A 24,985-nucleotide genomic window follows, 5' to 3' on the forward strand; every position below is an offset into this window, starting at 1 on the left:
TTAATTTTTTTGTTTCTTTTTTTTTTTGTAAAAATTTAGAAATCTATTTGAACATGTATTTGTTATTTTCTTTCGAAGGAAATGCACTCACTGCAGCCTCTAGGTGGTAACGGTGGTGCCGGTTCTGGGCCAGGCTCGCTCCAAGAACTTCTCAAGCCACTTTGATCTACGCCGTCTGTCGGAGTTGGCAAAGAATGCCTCAGTGGTAGCTTCGGACTCAATGGTTTACTTAGAGTTCTTTGATGAGTAGGTCTAGGTGGTGTTGTGCCATAACCCACGGATCTTGGCCTTACTTCTCGTTGCGGAATGGGCGGTGGTGCACCATCGACTCTGGAATAAAATCTTTCGTCTTCTGGTAGGCCATCGCTGTCGGCATGAGACATTCTTGAACCTACGTTTTCCAAAGTAGCTGGCCTTTGTTTCTCGCTGGTAGGTAAGGGTGGCAATGGCGAACTGAAAGCATCAAGAGTCTGATGTAATGTAGGAAAGTAAAAGAGATAATTCGATGAAGAAAAAGAGGATTTATCAGTGAAATATCATCTTTATAATATGAAACTCCATATATTTTATTTACAAAAAATGGATGAGAGATATGTAACGATCGATTACTTGACTATGCTATCCTGGTGAATCGTTCGCTGTCTGGCAAGTGGCCCAAGACCTTGCTTCAGTTGGGTGAATCGTTCGATCAGTCTTTTGTGTAATGGTTGAACCCCGGGCGGTGCTATTTGACCGTGCAAAACCAAGCCAGACTCTAGGACGCTCATTTGATCAAGTATTAAATTTTTCAGCCGATTCACGTGCGGTACCATGTCCGGATTTTGCCTGGCGAACTCAGTAGTCAAGAATGCTTCCTGATACTTCGTTATTCCACCCATAACGTTGGCATCGATTATACCTTGTAGCCTCATACTGAAGGGATTGATGTTCCTATGAGGCTCTGCCGTGTATTGAGCAACGAGTCTTCTCAGTTCTCTTTCGACGGATTGCATCGTTTCACAGGCATACTGGACTGGTGCCAAAAGTTCCGATCTTTTCTCAATCACTTCGAACCACCTCAAAATACCTGGCAGCTTCGCTTCGGTAGTTAGAGTTGTTCTCTCGATCCAAAGCGATTTGAATTCATTTTCACGATCGACGGGTCCTCGATGGAGTGGCCGGTCGAATGTAAATCTTCGTACGTCGTTTACCAAATAAAACGCTACCACACGTTCTGGAATTTCTGCTCCGCTACATGCCAAACTACCTTCTTCCGGTATTGGTTTTACATTACATATCTGTATATCTAAAAACGAAACAAATCAGACATTGATTGCGTTGAATCGTTCAGTTGTCACAGTGAGAATGCAAGAAGAAAGTTCGAAATCGTACATTGACCCTCGGACGTTAGAATACTTTCATCGGGTGGTGAATTTTTCATCAATATTTGTGCGCTTGGGAATTCAGTTTGCAGTCTTTGAGTGAACGCTCCTATTCTCTCGTATTCCAGGCCACGATAAATGAATAATTTGTTCTGGTAAGTGAATCCAAATATTAGCTCTTAACTTTTGCGCTACATGTTATTAACGTTTCGCTTTGTTTAGAAACTTACTCTAACGAAAAGTGGGAAACTTAAACCGTAGAAACCGACTCTGAAGTATTCTGGTTCTGGCCTGAGTTGAGTCAAGATATTGTCCAGGAATTTAGCTTGTAGTTTCAACACGTGACTGAGTTTGGCGTAATCGTAAAGTCTGGTTTCGTACAAAACAGCCAATTCCTTGCAAAGAGGTATACCCTTTTCCCAACATTTACCACGGTCCAAGTAATGAATGATCTTGTGATAGAGAACTTCTTTTCTTTGCCATTCTGGTTGCTGAGGATGCGCATGATCGGAGGGTAAAACGTTCGAGCCCCATCCTAACTGATCGGCGTACAGTTTCATCGTGAATCCAGCTTCCGTGTAATTCTCAGCGGCGAGATGAAGATCGTGTAACTTGTAAATGTAACGAAGATACATCTCCTTACGATTGAACTCATTCTTGTAGAAGTTCTGCAAAAAATACAACAATATACCCATGTCGCGTTAGAACGTGACAACGATCATCGAAAGCCGTCGAAATACTGCTCGTTTTACGGAACGATATATTTTTTTACGTTCAAACGCGAGAGATAAGTGCTAAGTATCGATCTAAAATTGTACAACAAGCCATGTGCAAGCTTCGTTAAATACCAGCACATGGAAGCTTCTACATATATCTGCTAACGGTGTCTAATACGATTAGCACATAAAACATCGTCGCGGCAGATTAAACAATCGCATAGTTGGCATTATTGCGCTGTTATATATCGTCGAGATAAACTCACCAATAAATTCACCGTACATGACATACGTTTGTCACGATTTTCATCACCCTGAATAACGCTGCGATAATCCAGAAGTCTTTCCAACAAGCGAGTAATCGACGTGATGAATGCGGTCCCACTATCTTTCCAAGCTGGATCCTCCGACTGGACTCTATCCAACAATCTGTAACAGTAACGAGAGGATAAAGAACGATACCGAGTAAAATAGAAATGCTGTTTGCATTGGACGCGACTTACACAGCACTAAGATGTTCCCTAAAGCAGCATGAAAGTACAAATGACAACACGTGATTATGAAGTACGCATTAAACGACGAACGTCTTATTTATGAATTAGCAAAGAAGAGGATTATACTCGATACCTACATGGTATTGAACAATTGTCTGTATTCGTCGTCACCCTTGTTCTCACTGATGAGTATATCCAATTTGTCTATAAGTTCTGACTCGACGGATTTAAAGCTGCCGCGTGCACGTTGTTCACACTCCATCATGTCAAAGAAGATATGTAAAGTCGCCTTTCTCAATTCACTTTCTGGTACGAGGGTGACCTCGAGGAAAGGTCCGACCATTCCAGGAATAAACTCGAGTTTGCGATCACCCAAATTCGACCACATCGACAATATCTGAAAGCCCATCAGCACTCTCATATCACCGTATTTCTCGACGATCTTCTCGCGTTTGACTTCGGAGAATTGTTCCAATTGAAGAGAAGGTTGCGTGAGATAGGCTACGGCCAAATTAAAATACGTCGACCAAAGTTGCGAATCGAAACTGCTATGAAGAAACCGAAAGGCCAGTGGTTGGGCGAGCTCTTGCAAAGATTTCAGTATAACGTTGTTAGCTTGCATCCTGATGACCAACCAATCGGGTGGGAAAACTTCTTGCTTAACGAGATCGCGTAGGACTAAGAAGACTCTCACGAGGAAATCTTTCAGTGGTTTTCGTTCAGAGCCATGGGACAATTCCTCCCATAAACGCGAATAATGATACTCATCCAGAAGTTGAAGCAGTCCTATCAAACAGGCGACTAAACAGCCAAGTACTGGACCGTTCGCATTGATAACAATAAGTATCGTTTGTACCAATACGTCGAGAATGGATAGACAGAGTGTTTCGACGTCATGATGAATGCAGTTGTTAACCTTGTTCGTGTCTCTGCCCCTCTTGTGAAGAAAACCCAGTATCTCGCCGAGAATATCGGTGCAAGTACGAAGTTCCTCTCGCCTAGCCAAATGGATCCTGAGATGTCTACAGATCGTTACCAATAAGAGATTTCTACTTTCGTCGTCTTCGCGAAACAAGCTGGACGTTGTTAAGTTCTTGATGGCAATTAATTTAGCTTGCGTCAGTTGCAACGGTGGCTCTCGCGGTACGGAGTCCAACATGGTGCACGTTAACTTAGCGACTTCGAGAACAGGTAATACGGCTACCAATTGCTCGAAGACAGCTGCGATTGAAAGTAACAGAGCTATTTGCGATAGTAGTACCATTTCGTACGGTATACCCAACATCTTGTTCAACGCAGAGAAAACACAGTAGAGATCTCGTTTGAAACTGTCCTCGTATTGGCCGGCCGTGGCACGAGCAAAAAGCAATCGGCTTTGTATAATAAATTTAAAGATATATTCTAGAGATCTGAAACATTTCATTATCGGTTCCTGCTTCTCAGCCGCCGTCACCCAATCGGCACAGTGTTGTACACTGCTTAGAAGACCTTTGTAGACCAAAGCTGCGGCGAAGTGTCCAGATATATAAGCATCCATAACTGGCTTGAAGTGTTCGAACTTGGAATCCTCGAGTAAACTGAATATCGAGACAAGTACTTGAAAGACCAATCCTGAGTGTGCCGTTGAATTGCCATCCTCGGTATGAAACATCGAGAACAAAGCATCCAATATATCCTGAAGGAACTTTACTAATTCCTCGCCATCCAACCTAAGAACTCGTCCTAATGCTTCGGATATATGTTCGGGATGAGCTTTCCACTGAAGGAGACTCAACAAATCTACGTTCTGAGTGAGCTTCGTACTGCAGAGAAGAGTATGCACGAATACGGCCTCTTTGGGCGACCTGGTGAAAGGTGATGTACCTGAAAAAAAGAACTATCGATTAGAAAAAGCGGATTTTTTCTAAGGAATATCATACGAAAATATTTCGAAGATACGATGTATCGACTTTTCTCATCTCCATAGGCACGAAAGCTTCTCTTGGTCTTCCTTAAGGTCTGTATAAATCTTAAATTCACCTGTAGCGCTTGGTTCTCGAGCACAGCTGGGTAAAGATAAGTAGCTAAGTGAATCTAATTTCGCTCGTTCTTCGCACTTGTAGATGTACAGTTCGTGAGAGCCATCTTGAAGCGTAGCACCGCCAGGTTCCATTAAACGTACAAAAGCGAAAGCAAAGAGTTTCTTATCGTTTTTCTCTCGAGCTGAAACAAGAAGTTAAGTAGATCGAACCGGTAACTTGGATAGGATTAAGGATCTCAAAAGTATCGTATAAACTATTCGAGCTATTCGTTTATCATATTACAGAAACTCACTTGAACAATGGCGAAATTCAAAGCGTACGTGACTGCCGTAGAACTTGTCAATGGGTATTGCTAATCTTACAGTTTCCGCCCATGAAGGACTATTGTGATGATATATAACTAAACTTTGATATTCAGAGCTACCATCCGTTCCTGCTGCGCCAAACAAACATCCTTCTAATGGTTGTCCCTCTGCATCCAAAACCAAGATAGTAACCTAACGATTCACAATTTATTCGAATTGAACAATTTATTCGAAGATCGGGATACGCGAAACATCGTGGTCGTCGTCGTCGTCGTCGTCGTCGTCTTACCTCGATGTTCTTGCCAGTCGATTTTCCACCGCGTTCGAACTCACCACGCTCGAGCTTCAAATACAAATCGTTTCTAACATCGCCGGGCATTATCACGTCGGAGAAACCAAGCTTCTTCGTAAGGCAAATGTTTTTGAAGAGTAATGGATTTTCTTCTCGCACCTGAGATAATTCACCGTGAAGTACTCTAAGGGATACTATTATACCATAATTTGGTTGCCCAGGAAGTGGAGTACACTTGTTATTACGAATAATTTGCTCGTGCAATTGATGGAACTCTTTCTCTTCACCTTGGTATACCTGGGCGAATAGTACAAGTACGGAAAACTTGCAATTACAATCAACTTTCCATTAGGCAGTTGGTTATATCGAATTGTCGATCGATTAATCCTTCGTGAAAGGATTAACGAGCCAAGTCAATTTACCTTAAAGGGCAATTCGAGCTCCTCCGCGTGATCTTGAGTAGCGTCGGCCAAAGAAAGTACCGCGACCCCATGAGGTCTTCTGTAAACGGCGCTTCCTGCCTTGTTTTTGCCAGAATCAGAATACAGCATTCTACCACAGCGCATAACGTGCGCAACCATGTAGAGATCACGGCTCAAATCGGCATTACCAAGATCCGTGAAGATCGTACAATTGCTGTGTAACTTTTCAATGTAATTCGAGAAGCCTTCCTTCGATATTCGTACCAAGAAACGCTCGCTCAAATATTGTCCTCTTTTTGCATCGTAAAGAGAAAAATAAATCTCAGTGTCCTCGCCAACCGAGTGACCAAAGTCTCGCATGCAGAAATAGAGATGATGCGTTAAAACTTTCTTGTGTTCTTTGCGCTTCAAAGTGCCTCTTGCCGATGCGCCTTGCGAGTTTTCGGCACTCTGAACGTGCTGTGAAAATATCCGAGCGTTAACCGAGTTGAAAGAAAACCGCGCAATTAGACTTTCAGTTCTAAATATAAAATGTAGCTGTAGAAAGGCAAACGACGGCGCTAGAATTTTTATCGGGGAATTATCACGAATATGCATTATTTGATAAATAATTACCACGTGGTAGAGTTCGACGACGGACATAGTATCTGGATCCACCATATGCGCACCTTGACGCGGTACCAGGTCCAAGCCAAGTTTTCTGAAACGTACGAAAGGAGTCCATCTAATTAGAAATTCTCATAAATATTATCGTCGTGATCAAATAGGTTAAACGATAAGGAAGAGAAATATTTATCCAGCTGAATCCAAATCATAAAAGCATTTCATAAAATCATAAAAGAGACGTACGAGATGTAAGTACGTCACAAGTTGCGTCATATTTTGGGCTTATGCTTTTGGAAGAGTCCAAAGGTACTTCCTCCGACCCAGGTCGACCGCATGCCACAGGGACCTACGTGTTCGAGAACACGATGGGTCCATCAGGGCCGTATTAGTAGGGTTCTCACGTGGGCTTTTTGCAACGCAGGAACGTAGCTCGAACGATTGCCACTCGATTCGCGTATTTCGTTCGTCTGGATTAACCACGGCCATTTCTAACGTTTGGATTCGTTCGATCTCATAGTAAAACGATCGGAAAGAAAAAATCTCAAAACGCGAAGGACGATCATTTTATCCAGAGGAGAATATTAATGCACGTACGTGTATAATATCTATATTACACACCCTTCGATGTGGGTGTTAACGTAATAACGTGGAAAGATTGGATTAAAGTTATCTACGCGGTAAGTAATACGACCCTGAGGGTCCCGAAAGATTCCCCTCCGGGGCGAGCTTGATGGAATGCAGGTGAGCAAGCAGACTTCGATGCATGGAGACAGGTTCAGGGAACGTGTACAACGTCGTTGGGACCTATGGCCCGTTCCAAAGATATTGGATATATTCGAGAAAGGAGAGGACCCATGAAACTGCTCGCAAAATTACTTTCAACGCTTACTGCCATATTTTTTCTCTTCCTTTTTATTCCTTATTATTCCGTAACTACGTCGGATAATTTTACTGTCTACCTAGTATTCTACGTAGTTTAACAATTAGACAATAGACGAACAAAAGCTTTATTTTAGATTACGATTTGTTAATATTAGATGTAATGGAACATCCTGGAATCTTATGGAGTCCTATGCCTGGTCGATAACGTAGGAAATTGTCCCGTGATTCAATTTCCTTTTCTATTTCCGAATCGATTTGCAATGACAGTTTGGCTAAAAACATTTTGATCGACGGTAGAGACGTAGTCGTATGCATCTAATACGTCGCCACCGGAAATATCTGCAGTATACATCCCAAAAAGAAAATATGCGCGTGTTAACGCCATGATCATCTCGGAACAACTAAAGAAAATAATCCTACCTACCTATATATAATATAATATCTACATGGATTTACGCCGTACTACGGAGTACTCGCGCGACTGCATCCATACCCGTTGCAATCGCATGCTCATGCCAGAGTAAAAGGTGGTAGTGGTAATAGATGTCAGGGCCAAATCTCAAAGCCCCCCACGATCTCAATTAGACCAAATCGCGAACGATTAAGCGCGATTACTCTCGCGAACCTTTCAATTTTTACCATTTGCAGTCTGTAAACGTACCACGACTGCTATTATTAACATTCTATTCTCTTGCATGGGATACACCAGCGTTATTTTTCGTAAAATATATGTACGTATATTTTTATTAATCGTATAATAATATCAAGTAGTTTAAGCTCAGTGAATTATTCCTGTACGTTTTTGAAAAATAATCATCGAATCGATTTGTAGAATCATCCTGTACGGGCGTACGCGAGATTTTATGCATCGTTACATTCCTCGAAGCATTGCTTTCGAGAGAAGACGTTTCGAAATTCATCGGAGTCTTCGAGAAGTATACCACAAGTCGATCGGGATCATTCCTTTTAGGGAGTCACGTTTGCGAAGGTGGTAGATACACCGTAACGTTTCTGCAATTTCTTCAAATACACCAGGTAAAGAGTAAGCATCGAAAAATATAACTTTATTAAAATAGAAGCTTTTAAAATGTTGAGAAAGTGAATGATAGTCGTTCGTTTCAGGTCGGAGCACGTACTCGTAAAGAGTGCGTTTAGATTTCTTGTAGTCTTTCTTGCTCGCTTTTATGATGAGTTTCGACTCGCTACGGCCCTGGGGGTTCTCCGTTGCTATACTGTGCTACACGCTGACGCAAAAAGAAAGGAAAAAGTTGTGGGTGAACGGTGGATCTCGACGCTGTTACGCAGACGAGGAGAGTATCCTGCGTATTACAGCGTTACTTCAACGAAGAAAGGAAAAGGGAGAGCGGGAGAGAGAGAGAGAGAGAGAGAGAGAGCTAGGTAGGGAGAGAACAGGGCAGTGCACGCGAGACGGAGCCGCAGGTCACGCTAATTAGAAATAATAATAATTACCCCGCCATAGATAATAAATGTTGGCCGTTCATCCGAGGTCGTATTATAACAAGGAAGGAAGATAAATGCGAAGAAAGAACGATAATTGAACTATTCCGTTTGGGGAGAGGACAAAAGTCTTTCGTCCGTACGAATCGATGTGATCTAGCAATATGGGCTAGCAGAAATCTCAGGATCCTTCCTATCGCTTTAATTATTAATTCCCATGGACGTATAAAGCGTATAAATGTTTCTCCCATAATGGACAGGCGTCTTAGATTCGTTAGGACATTAGAAATCTCGTAATTTTCTACTCTCACGTTGAGAAGTCAGACGTCGTAAAAATAAAAGAAAGAGAGAAAGAGAAAGAATATCGGAACGCAGCCTTTAAAGAGGTAAAGCGAGCCCTCTTACGGGGGAACAGGTTCTCGGCATGGATACCGTGTATTCACCGAGCTGAAAACCTTGGCCAACGAGCAAACGAACCGAAGAAAGAGAAGGAGTCGTGCATCTCTTTTCCCTTCGTATATATACTCGTACGATGTCTGTCGTGACTGCGGTCTTTCCGCATGGTCATACGATACAACAAGTTGAGACTCCAAAAGCAAGCTAGTACGGCATATAATGCAGCTTCGAATCGAAAATTCGTAGGTAACGCGAGAGCTTTTGCTAACTAATCTTTATATTTCTTGCTCAGTTTACTTTTTCTCGGAATAAACTGGTCACTATACGCTTTTATTTTATTGCATCGGTATTAATATTGACTTTAGTCTTTTTCCTGAGGAAACAAAGAAACTAAGTACTTGCTTTATTTTTTTACGTTACTTTTACGTAGCGAACAATATCGTACAAAATCCAAGTATCACGATACGACGTGTTCATTATATATATATATATTTGTATGTGATAATATACGCAGAAATATGATTATAATATTACGATACAAATATCATTGTAATATTAATACGATAAGAATATAATAATAATACAATTGATGAAATAAGTAAATAGAAATTGTTTAATAATAGTTAAGAGTACGCATGTAAATTGTAAAGAGAGAGAGAGAGAGAGAGAGAGAGAGAGGAGGGGCTAACGTACGCACCTGGGTTGGGATTAGCGCTCGTCCCTCGACGCGTGGGGGCGCGACAACAAGATGGCGGGTGGTGGGGCCCGAGGAAACCCTTCGACGCGGTCAGTCGCACTTCGGGCCCCGTTCGCGGCAGACGTGTTGTTACTCTCTTTCTTCCGTACGTACGACATATTCTCAAAGAAATATTTTGTATCATTCTCGAAGAAGACTATAGAGCATCCCGGTATTAACTTCGTTAAGAAAGAGGAAGAGGAGAGAGAGAGATATATATATATATATATACATTGTTACATATACACACAACAAAAGAAACGCGTTAGAAAAAAAACTCGTCACATTTTCATCTCGTTTGATTGCTCTCTTCCTCTCTTTCTCTCTCCCATTTACTCGTTTTGCATGTATATATCTATTTCTCTCTTTGTTCATTCGTGTACGTACACGAGTACATGATGAAGCTTAACGAGAGATAAGCGTTTAATATCGGAGGTGAAATTTGTAAAGAGGTGTGACATCGTATTCGGTGGGTGCTCATCATTAAAAAAAAAAAAAAAAAAAGAAAAAATACTTTTTCACGAACGAACGAAAGGAAGAAAGAAGAGTAGCTGCTATTCGTCCGGTGAGTTTGAAAAGAGACCAGTGACGTAGAAAGAGAGAGAGAGAGAGAGAGAGAGAGAGAGAGAGAGAGGGAAAGACCTGGATAAGACCAATAAGAGAACGTTCTCGGTTCTCCTTTCAAAAGGTCGCACGAAGAAAGAAAAGAAAAAGGAAAAGAACGAGAAAAGGACGAACCTTTTCCTCGAGATCCTACGGATAATCCAGATTGTGTCTCGGCTGATTAAAAATAAAGGTATTTTTCCATCTAACGTTCGTCATCTCATCAAATATTCATTTTACGAAAAGGAAAACTAGTTTTATGACGACGTACGTGATTGAAAAAAATCGGAAGCTTTGTCGATCGAAAAGTTTTTGTTCTGAAATTCTCTCTCTCTCTCTCTCTCTCTCGCGCGCGCACGCGCGCACACTGTGAATTAGCTAATCACATTTAAATCTAGATAAAATCGTTTTAGTCAGGTTTTTCTAGTTACTTTAATCTACATTTATAGGCTCTTAGGATGCCTCGAAATAATTCGACTGTAACAAACTTTCACCTAGGCGATATTATATAAAAAGAAGAAAATTTCTTCATTTTTGAAAGAGGAAATATGTACATATATATGCGTATACGAAACTGTTAATCTTAACCGCAATCTTTATATTCATCTAAGGACATTTTAGAGGGCGAAGTTAATTCATTACGATAGTAGCCTGTGAAACGTATAAACTTCATCGATTGTTGTTCTTTGTACGATCAGTATTTTGTTTTGTTTTGTTTTGTTTTGTTTTCTTTTGTTCTCTTTTTTTTTTTACAAAATCGTAGTACGTGATTGTAGAAGGAACAAAGTGACCTTCGAAGACAGCGACTTCGAAGAGATCGCATCGACCGTTCTTTCTATATTTCTTTCTTCTCTTATCGTCGACGATTATTATTCACGTATTACATATGTAAATTTCAAAGAGATTCGTCAGATCGTTTATATCTTAAGAATGTACGTACGTATGTACTGCGTGTATTTAGTTACATATTTTTATCGTATTACATTCACTAGCTACGATGACTAAAAATTGAGACTAGTTATATACATAATAGAGATTATTATACATTGTTAATAAGTTTGATTTCAATTGTATACACAGAATGTCTCATTTTAATCGATCAATATCAGAGAAATTATTGATTAATATATTAATATAAATTTTTCACTTTTCTATATATCTCATTATTGAATGTATCTATTTTAATTTCGATTCAAAGAAAATGTTTATATAATAGTCGCATAATCGATTCGACTTTGATCATAAAGCTAAACCGATCTTATCGTTGATTAAGTTCTAACGATAGCTTCTTGGATTCCATCCATGCCGCAGGCTAATTAAATCGAATCGAACGTCGAGGAAGGTAGTAGTTAAGGAGCACTAAATTTTAAAGCTCGTTAAATCGTGTCTCACAATGACGAACTATAGTTACCGTTTAAATGTCTTTATTAATTTTTTAAACGTGATATTTCTAATTATATATACTATATAGAAAAATATTTAAATCGTCGATCGAAAGACGAATCTCCTCGTTTGAATTCGTTCGCTATATATAATTTGACACGTAATAATTAATAGGAAAAAAAAAGATACAAAAAAAGAAAAAGAACCTTCGTTGCAAAGATCAGCATTTTCGAGAGATACTGGAACTCTGAAAAACGTAGATAAAAGTTTGATAAGGGGATGAGAATTTGATCCCAGAGAGTCGTCTTTTCCTCTCTTTATTCTTTTTTTTTTTTCTTTTTATCTCTTTTTCTCAGTAGTTATACTACGCTCTTTCCTGATAAATTGTAGAACCTGTGAAGTATAAGTTTTTTGTGTCCCTTACGAGTGACATTTATTTCGTTTTTTCTTTTTTTTTCCTAGATAAAATTCGATCGACTTCGTATCGAAAAAAGAAATATTTGTATCGTAATATAGTCTACAAATGAGAAAGAAAATTTAATTAATATTCATCTTAGAACTAGAAGATCACGTGAATTTATGATTAGATAAAATCAAGGGCTATTCGTTGTAAGAAAAAATTCCTCGAAACCGGTATGACGAAGAAATGATATTATGTGTTATACGACTCGTAGTAGATTGAATCGAGATTCAAAGATATCTTCGGGATGATCTTAGTATTCAACTGGAATTCTCTCTCTCTCTCTCTCTTTCTCTCATAGTAACGATGGACGTTAGTATTAACGGTAGTTTCATGCGACACAAGTTCGGAGCTTTGAAACTCGTCATTGAAGTTCTTTGACCTCGCTTGCTTGTCTGCAAGCAACGAACGAGAGAGAGAGAGAGAGAGAGAGAGAGAGAGAGAGAGAGAGAGAGAGAGAGAGAGAGAGAGAGGGAAAGAGAGCTCTTAACCCCGTTCAAGAAGTCATCATTTTACAAGGAGCCTCCAACGAGAGAAATATATCATCGTTTTCTATGCTGTAATTTCTATCTCAAATAACATACATTCGCTAGTAGCATAAGCGCAATCATAAATGAACTGCTTACGTTACTGCTGGCATAGGAAACAGATTACGTTCGTTTCTATCAACAACTCTCAATGGCGATAGTATTACGTACGTAAGTTTTACAATGTGTTTCATATTATTTCGTCTTTGTTTACTATTATATTGCGATCTAATTTCTTCTTTTTTTTTCTTTTTTTTTATCACCTTATTCGATGAATTATTGTTTATTATTAAAATTTTGTTATTCTATTGATATTTTTTGTCAACTACATTTTATTATTCGCGCATTTTTAACTATACTTTTTTACGTGTGTGTGACACATATTGCGTTTTTCTAAAAAGAAATTCTAATTATTTGTATTTGAACGATTGAAACCATGAAAACGTAGTAGTACGGACTTGAAGAGTTTGCCCGAAGAATGCGAAATACAGGAGAACAAAGAGGCTATGGGAAAGCTCTGCTCTTAGCATCTCGAGAGGCGACTTTTATTGGCGCGATACTCGATATCGAGTCGCAGTAGTACCGCGTTGGATTACTAAAAGTAGGCGTTGAATGTCCTTTTGTCTCTCCGAGTTTCGTGAATTACCTCTCTGTGATAAATCAATAGCTAGCAAAAGAAACGGGGAAATCAAAAAATAACTAAAGCGTTAAAGGAACGTGAGAAAGTGGAAAGAAAATAAAAGTATCCTAATAATAGATCCGTCTATACTTTTTTGCAATTTTACTTACAGAGTATTCCATAGAAAAAAAAATTCATTTTCCATAAAATTATATATTTCATTCTTTTTATCAATTATCTATATAAATTAATGATATATCAATACTCTGTATTTTACACATATATATATTATTATTATTATATAAATAATATATTCTAGAAAGAAGGGCAAAGAAAGGCTAAGAAACACATTTGCACTTTTCTTCGTCGTTGAAGTAAAAGGAGGAGCATTTGACCTTAATAGATACATACGTATAGATACACGAACGTATATGCATCGTACGTTATTGTAGCTATCGCCCGGAGAAATGATTTTTTTATGCGATTAAAATTATGCGTAGGGTTTCCGGAAGTAGATAAAAAATAATATTGGAACGCGTCTTCGACACGGGTCTTGTGAATCATTCGTTATATATATATATATATATATGTATGTATGTATGTATATGAGTGCATATATCGAAGTACATAATACTGTAATACGCCTACAAGAATCGAAGTAATGGAAAGGATATGAATATTAAATCATTCCGAATATACTGGATCACCTACGAGATCGTCGAGATATTCCCGACAAAATGGCGGACCGGTCGAACTTAATCTCTTTCGAACGATCGAAAGATCTTTATGACAATGACATATTTATAGATATACACTTTCTTTATTTTATATATATATATATATATATATATATATATATATCGACAGATTTATTACTAAACGATAGGAAATATTTAGCGAGAAAAAGAAAAGAGAATTCGATCTCGTCCATCGAAGCACGACGATAACAACGAACGCATCGACTTTTCAATATCAATAGAAAAATATTCTTCTCACGCAAGGAAAGAGGCATTCACGGTCACGTATTTTACAACGTATTGTAAAACACGGTACGCTCGTCACGACTCGCTCGTACCTTTCCTTCTCTTTCCATTATCCCCTTGGTACTTTTTCTCTTTTCTCTTCGAATACGCTCGTTTCGAAGCAAGACGAGGGTCATTCGTAGGCGGACAAGAAGACAGGCAACGTGATTCGCCAAACGTAAAGAGGATATGTATGTATACTCCGTTTCCGGAATCTTTATTACATTCGAGGATAGTGGGTATTTCATTAATTTTATTTCGTTCCCTTTTTTAAATTATTTTCACAGATCCCTTTCCCGACTCCGGCTCGAAAATAAGTCGACAAAAGTAATCGCAATGTTTAATTGCAATTAAAAATAAGTTTGCAATATCCATTGCATAATATATTATCAGGCGGAAGAAAACTGAGAAGACTAGGCGATTCATTATATTTCATTACTTTTATCCATGAACTTTGAACTGTACTCTCGAATGATATTATTATTGAAGTTCATTAATCATTTCTCTTGATTACTTTTAAAGTTCTATCCTCTCTTTCTTCTACAAACTGCATTCCGATGGATTCGATCGATTATTACTTTTTTTTAAATATACTAACGATCTTCTTGTATTTTAAAGATATCGATAGAATTATAGCAGGATCGAAAGTTATCTGTGTCGACGTTTTATCCGGCCTCCAAAGACGAATTATTCATGCGCGAAGATAAAAAAAAGAGAAAAAGTAGTCAGGATATTTCGAAAGATGTAGTCAACGAAGTCTCGAGAATTCTAAGGAAAAAATACTTTGTGTGATGTAAGAAGCGTTCAAGTGCATAAAGATTATAATATTCTTATAGAAAATTATTTTATAATATTTTTCATTGGATCCCTTTGCAACTCTGTGCACCATTCCTTTATATTAAAAATAATAATATAAAATTGAAGATAACCGTAAAAACGACTGACCTTTTCTCTTAACGTATTATCAGAAAAAACTAGTAGATAAATGTATCGCTTTTTCAAAAAACAATCGCGTTAAATATCTCTTAGTTACATACATAGGTATAAACAAATAGAAATATAACGAAAGATCACGTCATCGCGTATACGAGTAATGTTTACAAATTAGTCCTTCGAATAAGGACATAAACTTCTTATGTGTATAATTTTCGCGAGACGCTCTAAACGTTCAGTTTAACCTCGACAACGAACGACTTAATACATATTCTTCGTGAACAATTATACATTCGCGACTAATTAAAAAATATACCGAAAAAAAAAAACAAACAGGTTCCGATACGTACTAAGTGTAACGAACACGAGCACGTGTAGCATAATCACTACCAATCAATAACAACCTGTCGCAACGCTAATAACGTTATTTCATTAACACGTGCCGAGTTGAAATGTACTTTGTGATCGGGAATTCATTTACAAATATCATGATAAATTACAAATAAATGAATCAATTAGTAAATTCATCTCTTTCTCTCTTTTTTAATTATATATCGAAATATTATAATTTATTTTAATTAACAACCGTATTTATTGATTCATTTAAATGTTATTAACATTTTCTATAATTATATAATTATATTATTACTGAAGTAACTCCGATGGTGGTCGATCACTACATTTTCTTTCAGCCCTCTTCGCTTTTTGTTACGAACTTTGTCGCGTTTATTGATATTTCCATTAGGAAGGACCTCGAGAGGTAAAGTTTAAGCGATTTTATCTCTCTTATTCTTCGAAAACGGAGCACTTTCAAAGAGGATCTCGTGGAAGTGTGTATATATATATATATATACGTGTTGTAAACAAACTTTGGATTGAATTTCGAGATATGTGCGTATAATTTCAAGAGGTTCGTCTACGAAGAAAGGAAATTCATCTATTAACGAGTAATATAAACTGTATATTTTTTCGGAACTTGTAAAATTATCTCTGCCTCTTTTTTTTTTCTTTATTAAAAAATTCCGTACGTGAAAAATTATGTATTTTCGATTGAAGAAGTTTTTTTTTCGACGGAAATGAACTAATAGAAATTTGATAATCGTGTCGTGTAAAAGGCTTAGTCGGCGTCCGACATTTCACATATGTAAATACATATATACATATATACGTACGATGTATATTAAAGCTAACTGTAAATCCACGTGCCATCTCATTAGCGTCGAGCGATGGACTCGCCCTTTTACTTCCAACGTGGCAAATCCTGCGCACGTCGACGAAACTACCTACGTGTCAAAGTTTCCTCGTCTCATTGCTGTGCAATAACGTGACTCAAAGTCATAATATAGAGGGAACTTTTTATATTAAAAAGAACAAACATTATCTATCATTCTCTATCATCATCTATTTTTAATCATTTTCAATCACGTAAAATTTTCACAAATTTTTATTCTTTATATTTTCTCATTGCATCATTTTGAGAAATTTTTGTTAGAATTATTAATTAATGAGTTGTTATATATATATATATATATAATGTTCTCATTAAATCAAAACGAAACATGAAAAACAATAGGATCGTAGAAATGATGCAACTAAAGATCCCATTCGTAAAACCATTCTCGTTTAACCATGTTCAATGGTATATAAGTTGCACCTGGCGATTATGGCCAGTTGGTGAACAACATAGAATGTGGGAACATGGCTATTCTCTCTTTCCCTTTGTACGCATTAGAAGCTATAATACCGTCTCTCGCTTTGTTAAGTAAAAGCTGGTATAAATCAGCGTGTTTACTCGACCGCGAAACTAATTCGTTAGTGCTCGTTATGCCTTAATTTAATGCAAATGAATGTCTCTTCTCTCACGTTTCTAACTAGCAAATGTAAATCAGAACGCGTGCACGTGTATACGTGTGTACATGTGTGTGCGTGCATGCGTGCATGCGTATGTATGTAAAAATATTTTTATTTATTTTTATAAAAAAAAAAAATAATAATTATTCTGCCGTAACGAACGTCGATCGATCGAAATTAAAATTTAAAAAATACATAATGTCGAAAGGTTTCTGTTAGCGAGATTATTCGTCAATGATTTTAAAGTCTATGGAATAGTTAATCAATGCAATGATCTACGAACTATTTCGTCAATGATTCACGACCGATTTAATGTTTCCATTAAATTATTAGAAAGGATTACATTATCTTAATCTTTAAAGAAGAACTAGCGATAAAGGATAAAAAGAAATAAACGTATTTCGAGAACAGAAATCACGAAACTCGTTTTCAGCATCCGTAATTCGATTCGATTAATTCGTACGATCGACTCTTCAGCGATCGGGAAGAGAAAAGCCTCGACATCGAAAACCACCATCGGAGTCGTGGTTTCGCAGGAGTTAACATTTAATCTCTTTCTCCCGTTTCTCTCTTTCCTTCCTCTTTCTATCTATCGATCTATCTCTATATCAGAACTTCGAATTTAATATCCCAGACGAAATCTCACGTTTTATATAGAACGTACACTCGGATGATTATTATTGGAAAGTCCTATTATTGGATATCGGCTTATAAAATTCTACCTTTTCGATTTTAACCATGTTTTCTATCTTTCTCACCGCTCTCTCTTTCTCTGAAAAGCAAAGAAGGGAAAGTATTTCTTTTTTTCTATAAATGTAACTTGCATCCATAAATTATTTTTAAATACACATGCACTATTTTCAATCGTATACGTATCAAGATAATTTATTCTTGATTCGAATGTGTAGGCATTACTTTTATCATTTGTTGTTTTCAAAAAGTTCAATCGGTCATTGTTAAAAAGGATAAATAAGAACAGAAAATTTCAGAGAGAGAGAGAGAGAGAGAGAGAGAGAGAGAGAGAGAAAGAGAGAAAGTGGCTGAGAGTAAGACAATGTGTAAAGAGAGACAGAGAATAATGGAAGGAGGACAAAGAGTGGGGAAGAGTGTATCAGCCTCTCTCATCTCGTCATTCTCATATATAGTCGGTGTCCTCTTGGTTTATCCCTCCTCTCTCTTTTTCTCTCTCTCTCTCTCTCTCTCTCTCTCTCTCTCTCTCTCTCTCTCTCTCTCTCTCTCTCTCTCTCTCTCTGACTCTCTAGAGACAAGACCAACTGGTTTAACTCGTCTGTTCGTTAACCGGCAGCCTTTCGGGGAATCGTATAGGAGTCGCAAAACGAGCGACAACCGATTCGAAGGACGAAACACATCGGAGAGGAGAGAAAATCGTCTAACGGGTGGATATTATTTGTTAACTCCTTTATTATTATTTTTTTTTATTCTTGTCATAATTAAACATTAAAAGTTTTCTCATCGTTGTTTAAATTATCGTTACGATAGAACTTTGGAGCGAGATGAAAAATGTTATATTTGCGAGCGGACCGATTGACATTTAAAACAAAAAATAGAACGAATATACGAGGGGTTTATCTTTTGCTAAACAGGAAATAGCAGACAGTTCTGATCCGCTGTTGAACTTATCGAAATCCGATGCGAATAGCCAAAAGTCGAAATGATACTCGGTAGGGTGATATTATAAAACGTTCTGAGAGAAGAGATATCAAACGACGTGATGACACAACCGTTGCTGGTAGAAGCCGTAGATCAGTTGAAATTATCCGCCATAAGCGTGCAACTGCGACAGTGGATCCGAGAATGGTTTGAAATTTCATACGTTCGTTCGTTCATTCGTTCGTTCGTTCGTCGTCGCGTTGCTGTCTTGCATACAGGAAACTTAAAACATGTGTGTATATGTAGAGAATGGACGTTGAATGATTTCAACAAGTTATTTTTTCCAAGTGATTCCAAGAAAAAAAAAAGTGGAAAAAATAGAAAGAGATTCACTTGCTATCGCTGGTATCGAATGATCAAATGATTTAGATCTTGTTCGGTATTTATAAATAAAATGATTAAAGTTAGATATCCTATATATTTTAAAAAATCAATATATATATATATATTTGTCGCGAAAAAGCAAAACTAAATCCAGGAAAAATAAATTACAATGAACGATAGCATTGCCGTGAGGAAACGCTCGTACATCACGCGGAACAAATTGGTAGTCGTGTTGTTAACACTTGGTGTATTGCCTGACAGAGAGAGGATGTCGTGTGGAAGAAGTGTGTCGTCGACTAGAAAAAAAAAAAAGAAAAAGAGAAAATAGAGAGAGGGGGGGAGGGGGAGAAAAAAAGAGGAACATAATTTATTTCCCGTAATAAAATATATAAAAATACAAATAAAAAAGACGGAATAATTAACACGATTGTCGCAATAGTTAATAACGTTAATAATAGGATACTAGAAACAATCATATATAAATAATTATATATGCGAATATAGATAAGTAGAATATATAATAATACTAAAAATAGATTAGAATATTATTAGACATTTTTAATAAAGATACAAGGACGCTATTCACACGGAACTAAAATCCGATTATTCGTTGAAATTTTTAAGCTTCCAACTAAACGCTATCTTTCTAAGAAATAAAAAAAATTAAAGAGACAGTGAGAAAGAGAGAGATAAATGCTGCATCTCGTCGAGAGAAGAAGAACTTTGAGATTGACCCCGTCGCAATGGCACGCGTGCCGTGCCGCCTGTTTTCAATTGATTAAGTAATAAAATTCTAACGACGTATAACTCGGTCGCTCACTTCTCTCTCTCTCTCTCTCTCTCTCTCTCTCTCTCTCTCTCTCTCTCTCTCTCTCTCTCTCTCTCTTTGTCTCCCTCTGTAATGTTTCAAGACCATATGTGAACAGTTTGTTCAATTTCATCTCGAGCGAAGATCAACGAAAATGTTTATCGATCGATTTTTATAGATTATTATATAATAAAAATATATTATAGCATTCATCGATCATAAAATGCAAAAAGCAATTTCTTAAATTTAATTAGAAAACATCGACTGGATCGTTTTCTTCGTTTTCTTTTTCTTCTTTAATAAGATCAATTGCATTGAAAAGAAATTTTAGTTATATAATGGGAAGAAAAACGTTGGTTCGTTGAAAAACAAGTAATTAGTATGGATAAGTCAATGACGATGTTAACTCGTAGGAATTTGTTAATTCTCTTTTGTTTCAACATTCTTTCGATTCATTGTCCGGGAAATAATCAACGTAAGATTCTCAGAAGACGTATACGTATGTATGTATGACTCAGTGTCAGGATCATGAACGCGGGACTTTTAAATTACCACGTGATTCTTATTGTCGAATCTAACTAAGCTGAAATTTCATTCAAAATTTGTATCACTCTGATAGCGGGATAAAAGGGTTTCTATGGGACTCGTCGTTAAAATCTTTCTTTATTACGTCGCAAAAAGCTTTTTTCTTTCTCTCTCTCTCTCTCTCTCTCTCACACAGACAGACACACGCACACACATATACACGTGTTCTCTGACATAAGCGGCCATTTTTCTTTCTTTCTTTCTTTTCTTTTATTCGAGTTCGTCCTACCTACCACGGAAATTTGTAGAATGGAACCGAGCTATTCTCTATCGTGTTCTCTCGTCTCCTTTTGTTTCGCCGATGAGAACAATTTGCGAGCTGAAGAGGCCCCTCTGTATGTTTGTGTGTGTGTGTGTGTATAATATATATATATATGTACTCGTCCACGACAGTCTTCTATATCGATCCCCCGTTGCATCTGCCATTTCCGGCCATGGAAGGTTAACGTTGGCAAAACTTTGAACGAAATCGTTATGGACCTTGACAACTTGGCAAATTTTTTTTATCGAAATATTTGTCGATAATTTTGTTCAAAGAGTCTAATGTGTGGGTTCGTCAATGCAGGGAGTCTATCGAGTAGTCGAGTCGATGCAAGAGTCTACGAAGTAGCAGTTAAATCAATGAAGACGGGTCTCGTTCATTGACGAAATTTCATCGTAGACCCAGGGAATTTTTCAAACTGCGAATAATAATTATCGCATATATGATTTTCGACCGTTTATAATTTCATTAAAATCTACGTTCTAATAATATTGTTTTCTTTTTTTTAGACTGCCAGTAAAGGGAAAGAAAAAGAATGGCGGTATTCGGTTTGGTTTCGGCAGTAGCCGGGTTCGTTAAGGTGCGATATCTCATCGATAGAGCCATCATCGACAACATAATATTCAGAGCTCATTATAGAATCACTTCTGCGATTCTTTTTGCCTGTTGCATCATCGTTACTGCCAATAACTTGATAGGTACGTCATAACGATTTAAAATAATCCCGAATATTTTATTTTACGTTAATCGAAATAAAATAATAAGATTATACGATGGAGCAGCGATTTTATCGTTACATAACGAACAAACAATCCTGCGATCGGTCGAGTACTGTCTGACATCTTTTAAGTTTGTCCGATATTTACTGCGAGTTTAAAAATAGAAACTTAACGAGACAAGTTTTGAAAGGTCAAACGTCTGCTTACTCGGCCTACTACGTTCATTATAACTCGTGATTAGTATCAAAGATGTCCTCTTCTTCTCTTGACGTTAAAGCTATCGTATATCCGAGGACGTGAGCCTATTTATCGAGCACGATTGTACTATATTCGTCTCTCGAATATAATCGTTCATAAATGTACGATTAGATAGAACTAACGGTCTGTCCTTTCCGTTGATGGTTTTAGGGGATCCCATAAATTGCATAGCGGACAATGCGGTGCCAACTCACGTGATAAATACTTATTGCTGGATAACGTATACTTTTACGTTGCCGACAAACAACATGAAACAAGTTGGCACCCAAGTAGCTCATCCTGGTCTAGGTGGAGATTACAACGAAGAAAAACTATATCACTCGTATTATCAGTGGGTACCCTTCATGCTCTTCTTCCAAGGTATTCTCTTTTACGTACCGCACTGGATGTGGAAGCAGTGGGAGGAAGGCAAGGTCAGAATGATATCCGATGGTATGAGGGGTGCCATAGTCGATAGCAAGCAGGAACGCGAGGCCAGGACAAACAAATTGGTCGAATACATCCTAGATACTTTGCATTTGCACAACAGTTACGCCGCCGGATATTTCTTCTGCGAGGCACTTAATTTCGTCAACGTTGTGAGTATACGAGAATGTCCGATATCGATAGTAACAGATTAAGCGATTGGATCTTAATTCCGCGTGGGTAAAAAAAGAAAGAAAAGACGACGGTTTCGTCGTTAACATCGACTATCATTTTTCCAGGTTGGTAATATGTTCTTCATCGACACCTTCCTAGGCGGAGCATTTTTGACGTACGGTACGGAAGTCATAACCTTTAGCAACATGAATCAAGAACAACGTACCGATCCAATGGTCGAGAGATTTCCAAGAGTGACCAAATGCACCTTCCATAAATTCGGTGCTTCCGGCACGATACAGAAGCTCGACGCTTTATGCGTGCTCGCCTTGAATATTCTCAACGAGAAGATCTACATCTTCCTGTGGTTTTGGTTCATTATACTGGCTGTGATGTCAGGCCTAGCTGTTCTCTATAGTATGGCAATCGTTCTTTTACCTAGCACGCGCGAAACCATTCTCAGGAAACGATTCAAATTCGGTTCGGCTTCGGACGTCAGTGCACTCATCAGAAAGACTCAAGTTAGTCGAATTCTTTTTAGTATTTCTATATATATATATATATATATATATATATATATATATATATATATATATATCTATATTGTATGGTCTAATATTTTATTTCCAACCTTTTAGGTCGGTGACTTTCTCCTCATACATCTGCTAGGTCAGAACATAAACACGATGCTATTTACCGACGTACTGAAGGAACTCTGCCGTCGGTTCCACATTGGTTCGGGAAGTAGTGCATCACCTACGTCCGTTCCATCAGCACCGAGCACGCTCGAGATGTCACCAATTTATCCGGAGATCGAGAAATACGCCAAGGACACGGAGATCTAAGCCCTAGCTTCTAAACGTTTACTATACCCATACGAATTCCTTCCTTCCTTCCTTCCTTCCTCTATTTCAATTTCCTTATTGTGATAATACCGTCGGTGCCTTTAATCAGACACCACGTTCAAAGTTTTCGTGCTACGATATGATGTGTATTTTATTTTTGCTAAAAAAAAATATGTATGTGTGTGTGTGTATGTATACATATGTATTTATATATGTCTATGTATACACATACTTTTTTTTTTTTTATATAGAAAAAAAGAAAAAAAAAAAAGAAATTCTTTAACTTTCTCAAACATCGAAGCACGACGAGCTAAGAATAGATTTATATTATTAAGAGTATATTTTAATCCCAAGTACGAATTATTTAGATTCTTCTGATTAGGAAGTTAAATATATTCGTTCTATCAATCCATTCCTTTTAATAATCAAATCGAAAGATATGATATATTTTCAGATATATTTTCTTATCGAGTAGACGACAATAAGCAGCGAGAACGAAAAAAAAAAAAAACAGAATGTAAAATTACTAATCAATGGAAATTCGTCGAAGAAGCTAATATTCGTTATTTCTGTTGTCTCATCCGGGAGGATGCATTTCTGCAAGAATTTAATTAGCCATTGGAATCTATGTATATGTGTGCGTGTGTGTATGCGTTCGCGTGTGTGTACATACACCTACACATATTATAGCAGGTGATAAGAATTTTTTGTTCGATGTTTCGCAAGATGAAAGAAAAAGAGACGAATTCTAAATATTTTTTTTTTTCTTTTTTTTTTATGCTTAAGTAACGAAGCAAACAAAGTTGGTAGATTTTATTCGTTCTCTTCTATCTCGTTTTCTCTGTTCCTTTCATTCCCTTCTTTTTTTTTTATATATATATACGTATATTTACTAGAAATGTCGATTTATTCGTAATTGGTGCAATGACTGGTAGCAAGGTAAAAAGCAAATAAATAAATAAAAAGCGAAGGCTTAATATAGAATTCGTTATGTGAGTTTGTCAAAGAAGATCTTTAGCTAACTCGTTAACGAATTAAAATTATTTTTTGCCGTGTCTTTTAGGATCAAAGCAGGGTGGAACGTTGATCGTAATCCTTGAATTTCGTGCAAACGAGTATGACAATATTAATTTTTTTCTATTAAATATATATATATATATATCTTTGTTTTTTGCGAAACCTCGTGTTAATTTTTTGTCTCGAATTATTCATCGAAAAGTCAATAATGAGAATATATATATATATATATATATATATATATATTACTGAAGCTGCCAATAGTAATGTTATACATTTATTATATACAGTATATATATATAGTATATACATGTACGTATAGAAGTTTTATTCCCACCTTAGTATATAAGAGAAACGAGTGAGGAGATAATTGCAACAATTGTTTAAACGATGTGCCTTTTATAGAATTAAAAATAATGTTTAATACGTTAAGTACGATAATATTAAGTTAGAGGATTATTATAATTGCTCTGCTATTGTTGATTAGTACGAGATGATAAGCGAAATTTACATCCGAATTAAATTAGAATTCTTCAAAAAGAATTCTATATGTATTCGTCCAAGTTTTTTTTTTATACGAAAGTGATAGAAAATAATAAAAGGAAAATACCTACACGGAACGATTGTCATAATGTATATATATATATATATTTTCGTAATATGTATATTATATAATTATTTTTGTATGTTCGTTTGACATACTCTTACACAGGGTGAATCAGTTATTATCCATTTGTTTCGAAATTAAGTTTTATTAATACTTTTTTAAAGATTAATTAATAAACAAAGTTGTATGAACTGATAATAATTATACTGATCTATCCTGTAAG

At 37.0% G+C, this 24,985-nt stretch overlaps 2 protein-coding genes across 6 annotated transcripts in view; one reads left to right on the forward strand and one right to left on the reverse strand.

Annotated features, from left to right (window-relative positions):
• LOC122635785 (dedicator of cytokinesis protein 3) overlaps positions 1–24,985 on the reverse strand; it is a 35,798-nt gene that overhangs the window by 1,423 nt on the left and 9,390 nt on the right. Inside the window, exons 5-16 of one of the 2 annotated variants that reach the window (XM_043826427.1) lie at positions 6,227–6,311; positions 5,612–6,070; positions 5,187–5,486; positions 4,885–5,089; positions 4,591–4,773; positions 2,709–4,434; positions 2,581–2,598; positions 2,344–2,506; positions 1,592–2,029; positions 1,372–1,513; positions 610–1,285; positions 92–453 (exon numbers count right to left, since the gene is read on the reverse strand). In XM_043826427.1, coding sequence (XP_043682362.1) covers positions 92–453; positions 610–1,285; positions 1,372–1,513; positions 1,592–2,029; positions 2,344–2,506; positions 2,581–2,598; positions 2,709–4,434; positions 4,591–4,773; positions 4,885–5,089; positions 5,187–5,486; positions 5,612–6,070; positions 6,227–6,311 — 4,757 coding nt within the window. The remainder of the gene's footprint in view (positions 1–91; positions 454–609; positions 1,286–1,371; positions 1,514–1,591; positions 2,030–2,343; positions 2,507–2,580; positions 2,599–2,708; positions 4,435–4,590; positions 4,774–4,884; positions 5,090–5,186; positions 5,487–5,611; positions 6,071–6,226; positions 6,312–24,985) is intronic. The other variant, XM_043826428.1, reaches the window with a different exon arrangement.
• Positions 9,703–24,775, forward strand: LOC122635788 (innexin inx3). Of its 4 annotated transcripts, none has more exons than XM_043826434.1 (5): positions 9,703–9,795; positions 21,247–21,435; positions 21,865–22,292; positions 22,419–22,814; positions 22,932–24,775. In XM_043826434.1, the coding sequence occupies exons 2-5, from the start codon at positions 21,273–21,275 to the stop codon at positions 23,136–23,138; spliced, it is 1,194 nt and encodes a 397-aa protein (XP_043682369.1). In that variant the 5' UTR covers positions 9,703–9,795; positions 21,247–21,272; the 3' UTR covers positions 23,139–24,775. The 4 variants fall into 4 exon arrangements, with proteins under 4 accessions (XP_043682369.1, XP_043682370.1, XP_043682367.1 ...); XM_043826435.1 differs by lacking the exons at positions 9,703–9,795; positions 22,932–24,775 and adding exons at positions 9,876–10,254; positions 22,880–22,924 and having other exon boundaries at positions 22,419–22,841; XM_043826432.1 differs by lacking the exon at positions 9,703–9,795 and adding an exon at positions 9,889–10,254.

This window comes from Vespula pensylvanica, chromosome 19 (assembly GCF_014466175.1).
Source record: "Vespula pensylvanica isolate Volc-1 chromosome 19, ASM1446617v1, whole genome shotgun sequence".
Classification (NCBI taxonomy): Eukaryota; Metazoa; Arthropoda; class Insecta; order Hymenoptera; family Vespidae; genus Vespula; species Vespula pensylvanica.

Bases quoted from the DNA above. Each gene is read 5' to 3' on its own strand.
- LOC122635788 (XM_043826434.1), top strand. From the start codon at position 21,273: ATGGCGGTATTCGGTTTGGTTTCGGCAGTAGCCGGGTTCGTTAAGGTG. The intron at 21,436-21,864 runs GTACGTCATAAC...TGATGGTTTTAG, and splicing joins TACTGCCAATAACTTGATAG to GGGATCCCATAAATTGCATA. The intron at 22,815-22,931 runs GTTAGTCGAATT...CCAACCTTTTAG, and splicing joins CACTCATCAGAAAGACTCAA to GTCGGTGACTTTCTCCTCAT.